Source organism: Maylandia zebra, linkage group LG22 (genome assembly GCF_041146795.1).
Source record: "Maylandia zebra isolate NMK-2024a linkage group LG22, Mzebra_GT3a, whole genome shotgun sequence".
Lineage (NCBI taxonomy): Eukaryota > Metazoa > Chordata > Actinopteri > Cichliformes > Cichlidae > Maylandia > Maylandia zebra.
In genome coordinates this window covers 28,236,641-28,249,143 of record NC_135187.1, presented here as the reverse complement: position 1 = coordinate 28,249,143, position 12,503 = coordinate 28,236,641, and the positions used below count along the sequence as shown (strand labels likewise).

General features: G+C 40.4%; 1 protein-coding gene across 1 annotated transcript; it reads left to right on the top strand.

Annotated features, from left to right (window-relative positions):
• Window positions 1-352: 352 nt before the first annotated feature.
• On the top strand, window positions 353-11,629 carry tent5bb (terminal nucleotidyltransferase 5Bb). The gene is made up of 2 exons (XM_004564387.3): window positions 353-849; window positions 9,175-11,629. Exons 1-2 carry the CDS (start codon window positions 694-696, stop codon window positions 10,198-10,200), a joined length of 1,182 nt encoding a protein of 393 aa, XP_004564444.1. The 5' UTR covers window positions 353-693; the 3' UTR covers window positions 10,201-11,629.
• The last annotated feature ends 874 nt before the right edge of the window (window positions 11,630-12,503 follow it).

Here is a 12,503-nt window from a genome sequence, read left to right as displayed (position 1 = left end):
AAAACACTGAATTTGAATATGATGATATTATGATTTGTTTCCATACATTTTAGTTGTTATATATTTATTTATTGTTGCAAAATGCATTTGAAGTAAACTTCCTTTGTCTTTTCTCCTTCCTATTAAACAGACCAGTGTGAGATGAGGTACTGTATGCAGTTTGGGTAAAGTCTTGAAGCCTGACGTGAGCAGTTCAAGGTTGTGTTTTTTTTTACTTGCACATAGTAATTACTATACTTCCTACAGTCATTGAACATGCCATGTGACGCAAGGGAAGTAGGTGTTCACGGGTCTGTGTGCAAACGGAGTGCAGTCTGTATGCTGAAGCGTTATTAAGGCTCTGGCCAGCCAATGGGGTGGCGCCCGTTAATCCCTGCTCGGTTAAAACCCCGGGCGAGTCCAGAGGAGGCTCTAATGTGCACAGACAGTCAGTGGAGACAGAGAGCGACGCAGGCGCAGGAAGTTTTGTTCTGGGAATGTGCGATGTTCTAAAAGAGTTAACACATTTTGGAACTTTCTGAAAGTTTTTCCACAAGAACAGACAGAGAGTGAGAGAGGGAGACGCACTGGGAGCTTTTCACACCCACTGTCGCCCTAACATCACCGGCTCTTCCTCGTTTGAGGAGAATTGCTTCAAGTTGTTCTAACAGTGCAACGACACTTTCTCTGGACGTCCCGTTGCCTCCGGTCGTCATGTCCTCCGGTGATGTCTCGGAGCAGAGTCGGCGGGTGAGCGTGCTGTCATGGGATCAGGTTCGGCGTTTGGACTCCATCCTTGGAGAGAGCGTACCGATCCACGGCCGAGGAAACTTCCCCACGCTGTCCGTGCAGCCCCGGCAGATCGTTCAGGTGAGACCCCTCTCACTAGCTCTCTCACTAGCTCTCTCATAGTCGTTTTGCTATCTAATAAAACGCACTGAAGCAGAAGTGACAGAGAAGAGGGAAAAGTACATCTTCTCTTAGTTTCATGTATCCCCATATCGCCCTATTCTCAACAAACAGAGAAAAAAAAGAAAGAAATTAATGAAAAACTGTTATTTTGATTAATTTGACACAAGGTGTGTTACCTTTTTGGGTGAAAGGCAATTTTAATGCTCTGCATATATAAAGATATTCCGCCACTGTTGCTCACAACTGTGTCATATGCCATCTTGGTAATAAAGTTTTTAGTAATTAGAAAATAGCAGTTTACAGTAGTCTGCTGACAGTGGGTGAGTGCAGTATATTTATTTTGCAGTGACTGTGGAGTCAATGAGATTTCACTTGCTCCAAAGGTACACAGTAACATAACTTCTAAACAAGCCCGGCTAATCAAAATCAGGCCTACATATTGAAATATTCTGTTTGCTCCACATTCTGCTGTTTTTCTGCAGTAATTAGGATTTGTGGCAGAAGTGATAAAACTTTAAAAGATACTCAATCACTTACAGTCAGACACATTAGTGGAGATGATCTGACACTGTGACTGCAGTTTTCCACTAACTCACTAGTGCTTCTCCTCCGCAAGTCCCTTTTTCACAGTTTCTGTGAGATAATGACCACACCACAGTATATTTACTAGAACTGGAACATGTGGGGATTTGCGTGGGCTGCAGTTTTTCCGGACATTAATAGCCTGTAATCCTGGTTCATGTGTTGCTTGAATGATTAATATTTTCTACAGTGTTCATATGGGGGAGGGAAGACCTTGCGCGTGCACACACACACACACACACACACACACACACACACACACACACACACACACACACACACACACACACACACACACACACATTTCAAAGACCCCTATAATCAAAGAGGCCTACCAATGTAATCTCTCCCCTGTGATGCCTTTCTTCCATTACATAGTCCTCTAGTCGTAAGGGACCTTAACCATTTTTTCTTACAATGAGCCTGCATTCTTTTTGTGGAACTTTCGGATTAAATTCTTAAGAAAATTTCTTATCCAGAATATTCTTTATCTATTGTGTTTGAGTGCTAAGACGTTGGCATACTCAATACTGCTTAACCCAAAACACCAGTAAAGTTTTTTTTAACTTACTAAAACTAAAGATGGATGTAGCAATTGTGACATCACTCATTGATGTCACAATTCTGAAAACATGAAGCTCATCTACAAACAACGTGCCTCCGTCCAGCTAAACTCTGCACTATTCCACTGTCAGTTTTGCAAATCTCTGAATGCAGTTTGCATGAATTTGCGCACATTGTTGACATAGGAACACTGGCTTACAAAATGCAACACGCTAAGTCCCAGTTAATTCAGTTCGATTCAGTTCAATTTTATGTATGTATTTTATGTATTTGCAAGCGCTTTGGTGACAGTGGCAAGGTTAAACTCCCTACTAACAGGAAGAAACCTCTGGCAGAACCAGGCTCAGAGAGAGGCAACCATCTTTTGAAACTGGTTGGGGCGAGTGGATGAAGACAGTGATCAATAATAACTAATAGTAGCTTGCCTCCACCAGTGTGTGAATGTGAGAGTGAATGAATAGTGGAATTGTAAAGCGCTTTGGGTGCCTTGAAAAGCGCTATATAAATCCAATCCATTATTATTATTATTATTAATAAATAATACAAAGAGGTGTATAAACACATAGTGAGTGGAAAAGGTGACTAAAGAAGAAACTGTGCAGTTGTGCTTGTTCAGCCTCAATTTGAAGAACAATTCGATCATGTGTCATTGTGTGAAAGAGGCTTCAAGTGACGTATACAGGTGTTTTATAGAGGAAGAGGCAGAGCGAGAGGCGGAGGAGGCAGCGGAAAGCAATTCTAAAAATTCTCTTGTTAGTTCAGTTGACATAAATATGCTTGTGTGTATTGTTTTGTTCCGTGGAAGAAATAAGTTTTGATAAGATGGTTTTGAGTGGTGTGTTTCATTTTACACTAGATGTGTAGTTTGTGTTCTGAGTTTTGAGAAGTGGAGCCACGGTTTCTGGAAATGTGTTTAAGAAAATCTGGGAAAGTACTTAATGTAGCTGTGGGAGGTGGCGTCATAACATCTTTGAACCAACACATAGCTGCTATTGCTGCTGTTAATAAAATAAAAACTAATTGAGCAGATTAGGATTTCAAGTAAGAACAAAATTGTTTAAATGTGTAGTTAAGAAGTCACACACATCCAGCTCAAATCTTTACGAAGCAGTTCAAAAAGTATGGAAGAACCTGGCAAATGCTATGGCAGCTTAGCTGATCTTATCCACTGTGAGTGTGAGGTCTATTGTTTTTTTGGCCAAATGTGAAATGTTAAGATGTCTGCTGGTAGAAGCTATAAAGTGGGCTAACAACTGTTTGATCTGTTACTCGCAGATGAAACAGCTCATTTACAGAAATATATCAATTGAGTGCAACAGTAAATCCCTGAAACCACCTTCTCTGTGGCAGCTGAACCTGTCAGGATTAACCTTTCTGGTGGAAACCATGAAGGCACTGCATCTATAAGTGTAGACTGATTTGAAATTGTGTTCTGTATGACCATGCAGATATCGTGACAAAAAAAAAATGAAGCGACACAATGCTCCCTGTTGAAAGACTTAATGTCTGCAAGTTGATTTTTATACCATGTGGCCATGAATGGAAACCAGTGGCAGTGTGGTTGGAGGGGGAAAAAGTTTTGTGATTTAAGCCACTATCAAATGGTTGACAGTAATGCGGGGTGTTTCACAGTAAATAGGCTGCAACATTCAAAACCACTAGTTTGCCACTTTTTCAACCTTCCCATCAAAAAAAGTCATCCCCCTAAGTGATTTTGTAGCCACACTAGTATTTTGTTCTGTCATACTGGGCGAAGTAACTGATGGATCACAGTCCCAAAGGGTCACAGGACAATCTCTTAACAGTGTATTTGTCTAATATCCACATTAAAATAACATCTGTTTGTGGTCTGGTTGTGAGTGAACCCTGGGAGCAGTGAAGGAAAACTTTTGCCATTACTCACACTTCTGTGAACGTTGACAGCTCAAAGCCAGATCCTGTGATATCCCTCTCAGCGGACTAAACCTACACACACCCAGTGTACTACATACCGAGGAGCATCATATCACATGATGAAAAACGCAGATTACGTGACGCATGCATCATAGTTACGTAAATTGTTGAATGGGTTCATATGTGGAGGCAGAGGTATGGGTTCTTATTTTTCATGAAACCTTGAAACATTACTCCACTCTCCAGACAGTAGCGAATGGCCTGGGTTTGAAGCAGAATATGAGGATGGGATTAGTGCCTGTAATAACAGTGGGCTTGAGGGTTGGGCATGACAAAGTGTTACTGTGGTAAATGGAGAGCAGTCGCCTGAGCCGCTGTTGCCCTTGCCAGACTGTAAACCAACTCCTCAGTAGGCTATTGTTGGGACCGAGCAACATGAAGACACCACATGCTCCCAGTTCCCGTAGAGGAGGTAACCTGGGAACATTCATTTCTAGGCTGAATGTTTTTTTTTTAGTGTTGATGGTATCTCTTTGGCTGGGCTTTCCATTCATGAGTTGGAGTTTCTGTCTGCTCATTTTAATTTCAAATTGAAAGTTTGCAAACTAAAACTTCCCATCATTTCTTTTGTGGACAGGGCAATAGCTATATCTGGAACACACAAGGTGTAGATTTTATTTTTACATTTTAAAACCCATACATTAAAAAATGTTTAAGGGTACTCTCTGTCATTACTCAAACTTTATAATAAATTGTTCATCACCCAATGCCTTTTTCTAGGTTGTATTTGTAAATATGATGCATTCTCAATGAATTACCTGGTACAGTAAAGGTTACATCAAACCATCTTGTGGTACAAATTAAAATTTTATAAAGTGAATCTATCTTTTGAAACCTATAGTTCATATACTCTGGTCTGAATCAGCTGTGTTTGTAAACTTGTAGCTTTTTCCTGTAGTTTGGCTTCTTTTGACACGAGAAAACTGCAAGTTAACCAAAATGTGTGAATGCAAACCACAGGAAGAAGTCAGTGAGTTCTGGATTAGCTGATAACATGGTTATGGTTCCATTCATGGCCAACAGGGTTAGTTGCTACAGCTAGTGTACTCTACTGCATCCCAGAAAGCGAACTCAGGTGTATGCTGCTCAGACTTGGTAGCTAGGTTGGATCGAGGTTGGATCAAGTTATCACGTTATCTAAAAAAAAATCAACACTCAGGAGTTCAAAGACCAAAGTTTCTTGGTATTATTGTTTTGGTTTGCTTGATTTTAGAGTTAAAATGCAAATACACAGACTACTTTTAAGTATAACTATATTTAAAGTAGCTAAAAATAATTACAATGCCATAGGCAAGGATAGCTTGTTATAAAATACGGTTGGCAAAAAACAAACAAACTAAGTGTTAAACATAATGAAATTTAAAAAATACAGAGTTGCGGGTGTATAAGTTTTAATTACTAGTTTTTCCACCTCAAGTTTTCATACTGAACAGTTTACTTGCTTACACCTAAACTATTACGATTCTGTTCCAGTGCTGTATCCGAGTCTTTTAATTTGTGATTTTATATGAGATAAGTCAGATGGTTGTGAGGTTAGTAAGACTGGTTTTTACTAATAAATCCACATACACTAGAGTGGTTCTCACCAGTTTAATCTTACATGGCTGGCACAGACATCTAATACAGCAAAAGTCCCCCCAAATTGGTCCCTTGGATATATTCCTATCAAATAAAATTTGAGTGGACTGAGACATTAAAACTTAAGTGAATCCTTGAAACTGAATCCTTCTTTGAAAACTTTTATCACAAGAGCATCATGTTTCAGCACACAACCCATTCTTGTCTAAGAGCACAGGTGAAATGAGCACCCGTGCATAAGAAATTTGAGGAAGCATTTCAAGTCAGAAGTAAAACCATCATCAGCATCCCCCGCTGTCTGCCAAGCTACTGTACTACTGACTGGCTGGGTTAGTCTTGGAGTGGATTTGAAGGTCAGGGACTCATAACTCCTCATTTGATGTCGCCATTTACTTGGCACAGGGATAATCTGTCTCACTGCCCAGAGCTCTCATTGGCGTCCAGGGGACTATGTGCTGGCAACTGGCTGGGTCATTTCAAACAGCTATAATAAAAACACACTTTGTCCACAGCTTAAATGAAATAGTCAAGGAAACATTAAGATGCCAGAAGGAAAGTGGAAAGACTGTCGCCAAGGCGTTGTCAACACCAGACAGTCTGGTGTGTTTGCAATTCTTTTTGTAATGTGTTTTTACATCACTGTAAGTGTTAGGCTCTCATCAGGTGCTGGTGAGTCATTTGGGAAATGTACCATCCTGTTTTATGAGTGGTAAAGGATGCATTCTGTGGGGCTAGCACAGCTGTACTTCCCCATACACTACTTTTGGGACTCCCAAACAAACACATTATAGTGTGCTGTTAACTCAAACCAACTGTTTAAGTGTGAGGTCAGTGAAAATACTTTCTGTGGGTTTCCCTTGGATAGGTTAAAAAAATCTCTGCAGTCTTGTCCACTGGACTGAAATCCTGCATAATTTCTCTCTGCAAAAATATTCTCTCTACCTTTTCTCATTAGATTTTGGAGTAATGGGGTTTCTTTAGTTCATTTAATAGCACAATATACTATATATATTTGGCTGCTCTTGAAGTGTTTGCTTGTTGTTTCGTTTAGGTTTAGGTAACAGAAAACTAGAAGTATACTGGATTTGTGGTCAAACTGATTGAATTATTAGAAATATGTTGCTTTTTTTCAGAATCTGTAGTTTAAAAGTTTTTAAGAAACTACCATTCAGTTGTCAGGACATGTAGCATTTCATTGTCTGTGTATTAAGCACAGTGCATGATACTGTATGTTAGATTGCCTTGGTATAATCATTACATATTTAGTGGCTCCATAGTATAGTAGTTTACACATTTAAGTAGTAAGCAAAATATCCCTGGTTTGATTCTGGGAGGAGACACAAATCCTCCAGTGTTGGGTTAGAAAGGACCTCTGGTGTAAAAATCAAGTATCCAAAACTACTGGCTGTGGTAATTGCTTGTGAATGAGGCAGTAACTGAAATTAGCTTTCTTTTTAAATAATTTTATTTAGTTTGTTTAATATAAATAAACAAGTTTATGAAAACACCAATTTGGGGTTTTAGGTGGAGTAGTAACAAGTTTACTCATCCAGTTCTTCTTATGTGATCTATCTCTAGCTAATGTGCTGATTACCAGATGTGGTCATTAAAACAATGGCTTCAGGACACAACTTGACCTAATTCACTTGGAATTAGGTGGAATAAACAACAAAATGCATGTGGAAATATGAGTTTTAGGAATCTTTGAGGATTATTAAATTCACTCTGGGTTGGATTAGACTGTGTGCGTAGCTAGTTAAGGGTTTTAAAGTGTTTTGTCTCTCTGATCGACTAATTTATGGTTCTAGTGAAAACAGTAGCTAGGAATAAAAAACAAAACCAACGACTTTTTGATGTGTCAGAATCATTTTTTTTTTAATTTGTTCCCTGAATGACAAAATATGGGAGAAAAGTTTAATAAAACCAAAAATGACATATTCTGATACATTCTAATATTCTTGTCCAGGGTTAGAGTTCAGCTTAAGGCTTAGAGTAAAATTTTAGCATTCAGTATGTGTGCCCTGTATTTTTTGCAGGTTAAACGTAGCATTATGGTTATACTCTCTTTCAGTATATAGGATTACCTGACTGGATAGGCATTGCTTGTCTCTACGCATTCAGTGAAGAGACATCACACCATTGAACAGTAACATCAGATTCCCATAACATAGTGAGAGTGTTTTAATGAATTGTGAACAGCTGTGCTTTGGATTTCTTCAGACTTGGCCTTGTTAGTTGCCCCCCCCACCCCCTGAGTGTGATTTGAGTGATGTAACAGACAGGAAGCACAAAGATCTTAACTGCCTGTAGTTCTGTAATTTTCCCAAGAACCACAGCAGTACATCTGTACAGTGTGTTCCAATAACATTATAAACACCTTTTTCAATTTGGTCCACATTCATGAGTTTAAAAGTTCAAAGCTCAACAGTTCCTTTTATGAGTCACTTACACCTGTCAAGCACAGACATGCCGCATCTTTTCCACATCTAATCTCTGTGGAGCAGCTTTTTGAGATAAAAAAAAAGCTACAGTCAGCTGCTCCCTGAAGCGTAATTTATGGTGCCATAAATATCTGTCCGCGTACACGGTTCTAGTTGCACAGTGAGCGGAGAAGGGTTTTTAGATGTGCTCCTATTTTGTTCTCCAAAATCCTAACAGTGCGTCGCTGGATGTGCATGACCTATGTGCCTGTTGAAGATACATTAGTTGACAGGTGGGTTGGAATAGGGTTAGGGGTCACAGCGGAGTTCACCAGGAATGGGAAAACCATGAAAAAAAAAGTTGGTTTTACTCGGTTTCAATTCTTGTTACTTGTATATTGTAACTTTGCTTGTGTCTGCAGCTGGCTGATAGACTAACTACACCCCAAGCAAGAGTAGCCCACACACCGGTTGTGGTATATATTTTGTACACTGCCTCCATCACCAAAAAAGCTCTCTATGGGTAGACGGACCGTCCTCAGACTGCCTGAGGACTGTAAATGTGTTACCCCTGCTGAACCATAAATCCCGCTTTATTCACTAGAGGTCACCACGGTGAGTAACTCCACGTATTTGATTTGGCAGATTTTTACACCAGATAAACTTTCTAACACAGCCCCTCAGGGGACTGGTATCTCGTCCTGGGACTGAATCTGGGATCTTTCACTTGTTAAGTGGAATTTATGGTGCAGTGGGGGAAACGCATTCGCAGTCACCTGGCAATCTGGCTTTGGCCCGTCTACTTATAGAGAGCTCTGTTGCCAGAGGGAGGTTTGTGGGTGCTCTTGCTTATGCTGTCGCTGGTCTGTCACTTTATAATGTAAATGGAGGTCATCTCTTTGAGTGAGAGACTACACCAATAAGTAGTCACTTAAGTGCCAGTTGCTCTTTAAAAAAGCTGCAGCGTTTCGTTCACTCCAGAGATGTGTTCTTCATGTAAGCCCTAAACAATAATAAAACATAGCAAGTACTTTATTATGCAAGGAAAGATTAAAAAAATATATAATTAAACTTAATCAAACTCAATTACAAATTTATGCTTTATTGTGCGTTCTACTTTCACAATAAACCTAATAAAGTGTTTAGTCTCTCATTTTGTGTCTTTTCTCTGTGTCTTTACTTTCAGGTGGTCAGGGCTCGACTGGAGGAGCATGGCGTGATGGTACGTGATGTTAAGCTGAATGGTTCAGCAGCCAGCCACGTACTTCATGAGGACAACGGCCTTGGCTACAAAGACCTGGACCTGATCTTTGGCTTGAGTTTGACTGATGACAAAACCTTCCGGCTGGTGAAGGACGTGGTGCTGGACTGCCTGGTGGACTTCTTGCCCGAAGGGGTATGCAGAGATCGAATCACAGCCCTTGCCCTAAAGGAGGCATATGTTCAGAAGCTGGTGAAAGTTTGCAACGAGACAGATCGCTGGAGCCTCATCTCACTTTCCAACAACACTGGCAAAAACGTGGAACTGAAGTTTGTGGACACGCTGAGAAGGCAGTTCGAGTTCAGCGTCGACTCCTTCCAGATTACTCTGGACTCATTGCTGCTGTTCGACCGCTGCTCGGAAACAGCCATGTCCGAGACCTTCCACCCTACAGTCCAGGGAGAGAGTATGTATGGAGACTTTGAGGAAGCTCTGGATCACCTCCGCTCCAAGACCATCGCCACCCGCAGTCCAGAAGAGATCCGGGGCGGCGGCCTGCTCAAGTACTGCCACCTGCTGGTGCGCGGTTTCCATCCATCTTCCGCAACTCAGATGAAACAGATGCAGCGCTACATGTGCTCGCGCTTCTTCATCGACTTCCCCGACATAAGCGAGCAGCAGAGAAAGCTGGAGGGATATCTGCAGAACCACTTTGCGGGCATGGAGGACAAGCGCTATGAGTATCTGGTGACTCTGAGACAAGTGGTGGATGAAAGCACTGTGTGTCTGATGGGACACGAGCGCCGGCAAACGCTGGCTCTTATTTCTGCCCTGGCGTTGCGTGTAATGGCCGAACAGAATGCCATCCCCGCTCTGTCCAACATCACCTGCTACTACCAGCCTGCTCCCTATGTCAGAGACGTCAACTTCAGCAATTACTACGTGGCGCAAGTTCAGTCACCCATGGCTACGTGCAGTAACTCTTATCAAACATGGCTGCCTTGCAGCTGAGCAGTGTCTTTTATCACTGCGTGGAAAGTTTATGTTTCTTTTTTGAACCTTTACTTTGATGTAAGCAGAACATTCATTAACCGAAATGTTCACTGTAAGGGGTCAGTGTTGTGTCGAACAGCCTTGGCTGTAGAAGACAATCCATTCTTCTCAGTGTGAAGCTATTTACTGGGTCTGTGAGCTGTACATCTTAAGTTTCTAGCTCTGCTGCCTTCACGGAATAGGTCTTTGTTTTGTTAGATGAACTTGCGTTTCAAAACAGGAAATTATATTTTCAACGTGTGCCTGTGATTTGTTTTGAATTTTTAAAGGATAATTTGGTAGGGAAAGTGAAGATCGGAAGGAAAGGAGGGAGGCAAATGACATGTACTAAGGTTTGGCCAGACAGGAAGGAATCTAACTGCCAACTTATTGCTCAGGGCATTTTCATCTAAAAAACTTTTGTGCCCTAAACATTCAATTTATAGGTCACACAGCTATTAGCAACTACACAAAGTTTAACTTGTTATTGACCCAGCGTATAAAAGAATCTTCTGTCTTGCTGTCTGATCATCTGCATATTTACAGTACAGCCCAATTCACTACCTTATTGTTCTGTTTACATATTTTTCCTGTTGTGTTGAATGATTCTCACTAATGTCATTTTATTAAACGATTTTTTTAAACAAGTGATGATAAGAAAGCCAGCTGCACAAATTTACATATGCTCAAGCATCTAAACCTGCTGCAAGTGGGAAATGTTAGCAAATCGACAGAATTGTGTTAGAAATGCGACAGCTGAAGACATAAAACAAGTTTCAGTAATGTATAGTTATAACAGCGATGGAGCTCTTGAAGCTAGAACATGATGGATGCTGATGCATTGGGATTTTAGGGTGTCATGTGCTTGGTATCCCTGTAACAATGTAGCTTTGTTATTTTGACCCCCAACTTTGTTGTTTTGCCAACTCTTGTATCAAAAATATTCCACTAAGTTATATCAATTAACACTGCTGTAAAAAAAAAAAAGAAATCTAATATGAGCCATTATAATTATACCTTTTTGTTCTGGTATTTCATAACCAATGTGGATGTATATGGAAAAATATGAAGGCTTTATATATGAACGTTTTCAGTTTGTGTCTGATGTAGGCTCGGGTCTTAATGAAATGTAAATACTGGTTACGAAACCAAACTTTTTTTTTTTTTTTGTCATTTTTTTGTTCTGACTGTGGTTTCAGCTGACCTGACTGGGAGGGAAAAGGACCAAAGACATTCTTTGTGTAGCATGACAAACAAGGACTGTATATGGTTTCAAGTGCCTGAATATGACCTTTGTAGTAGTTGTTATGTATGAACTGTTTTTGAATCTTTTTCATTCAGGTTACTGTAAATTTCTATATCTAGGGTCAGGGTACTTGTTTCATTAAAAAAAATATCAAAAGTTTAACGATGGTGATACTTTGGTCTTTCTTTTCACATTCTTGGAAGAGAAGTAAGATGTGGATGATAAGATGTTGACTCAAATTTGTCTAGAGACGTGCAGAATAAATGCATACTTTATCTCCGGTCGGTGTATCGCACTTTCTCAGTTTCAGTTGCTGCAGATCTCCCTCTGTGTATGTTTTGCGATCTTTCTCAATCACACACAAAACAGCTTGTGTGTTGTCTGTGTTCCATCAGCTACACAAAAACACTTATTTGTTCAAGCTCTGTGCCTCCCTTTTTTTGCCTCCCTGAGCAGAGTTTTCCCATGAGCCTGCACCTGTGCATTAGTCACGTCTCGCCAGCTGTGAATCTGACAAAGGTTTCCCTTTGCCCTATAGTCTCAAAAATGGAGATCTGTTACCTTGGATAAGTTGAGCTCTAATAGGTGCTGCTGAGAGCCAGGTGGTAAAATGGAAGTGCCGCCTTTTCAATAATGTCATGATATACTCGATATACTCCTCACCAATAATTCTCTCCTATGATATTTTGTAATTACTTTTGCATAACTGGGGACGACTTCTTGGTATTTACTTGAGCATGAAATGGCAAATAGCTTGACACACCTGCTAAATATTTGTGGGTAAACAAGACATAGTACTTGGTCATTAAGGAAGTGCTGGAACAAATTAGTGAAGTCCTTGGTTATAAGTTCAATTGGAAGAAATGCATCTGTCAGAGTGATTAAAGAGGCGAGGTATAAATGCAGCTAGGGAAACAGCCAGTGAGGACAGCTAATCCTCAGTGGATTAGCTGTCAGAATTTTCTCCAAACTGCTACACAAACAGTCAAGGAAACATGTAGTAGGACTCCAACAGGGAGCTCCATGGGATAAGCAT

Coding starts and splice junctions, on each gene's coding strand:
- tent5bb (XM_004564387.3), top strand. CDS start 694: ATGTCCTCCGGTGATGTCTCGGAGCAGAGTCGGCGGGTGAGCGTGCTG. Junction 850..9,174: donor AGCCCCGGCAGATCGTTCAG/GTGAGACCCCTC, acceptor CTTTACTTTCAG/GTGGTCAGGGCTCGACTGGA.